The 667-nt window shown below is 51.6% G+C and overlaps 1 protein-coding gene across 1 annotated transcript in view; it reads left to right on the forward strand.

The window, feature by feature from the left end:
- Positions 1-311, forward strand: part of EMH_0064740 (uncharacterized protein) — a gene marked incomplete at both ends in the record, with an annotated part of 4,170 nt that extends 3,859 nt beyond the window's left edge. The window contains one exon of the mRNA XM_013498296.1: positions 141-311. Coding sequence (XP_013353750.1) covers positions 141-311 — 171 coding nt within the window. The remainder of the gene's footprint in view (positions 1-140) is intronic.
- Positions 312-667: the final 356 nt, after the last annotated feature.

Raw genomic sequence — 667 nt, forward strand, 5'->3', positions numbered from 1 at the left:
GCTAGCAGCAGCAGCAGCAGCAGCAACAATATAAAAAGCTCAATCTCTTCCCCCCAACGGCGTCTCTTCCGCGGTGCTATATGGCCTTCCTCATCTTCTGCTGCTGCTGCTGCTGCTGCTGCTGCTGCTGCTGCTTCCAGCGACAAAAACAGCAGCAGCAGCAGCAACACAAACAACAACAACAGCAACTACGCCTATACCAACTACTACCTGCAGCAGCAACAAGAAGCAGCAACAACACCCAACCACCCCCCATCAACAGCAGCAACAACAGCAGCAACAGCAGCAACAGCAGCAACAGCAACAGATAACGATCCAACTGTATACAAAACAACTCCCAGCATACTAAACCTAACCCCCCCCGACCAACCTGACCCATCCCCACCACCACCACCACCACCCGCAGCAGCAGCAGCAGCAGCACCACCCCCACCACCACCATCCCCAGCAGCAGATATATTTAAAATAACATTCGTCGGCAATGTGCACTGGAGCGGGCGCAGCCCAACAAAGACAGACCACAACACCTCTTTGTGGGGTGGTTACGCAGTGAGGGGACCGTTTCATTCTTTTTTTTATTGTGGAGACAGCTCTTTCTTTCGTGCTGAGTATGATGAGTTTAAGAAGATAGGTTCTATATTGGGCCCTTTTCATCTTGCTGCTATTC

The sequence above is a fragment of the Eimeria mitis genome, genomic scaffold, assembly GCF_000499745.2.
Source record: "Eimeria mitis Houghton genomic scaffold, Emh_scaff3314, whole genome shotgun sequence".
In the NCBI taxonomy this organism is placed as follows: Eukaryota; Apicomplexa; class Conoidasida; order Eucoccidiorida; family Eimeriidae; genus Eimeria; species Eimeria mitis.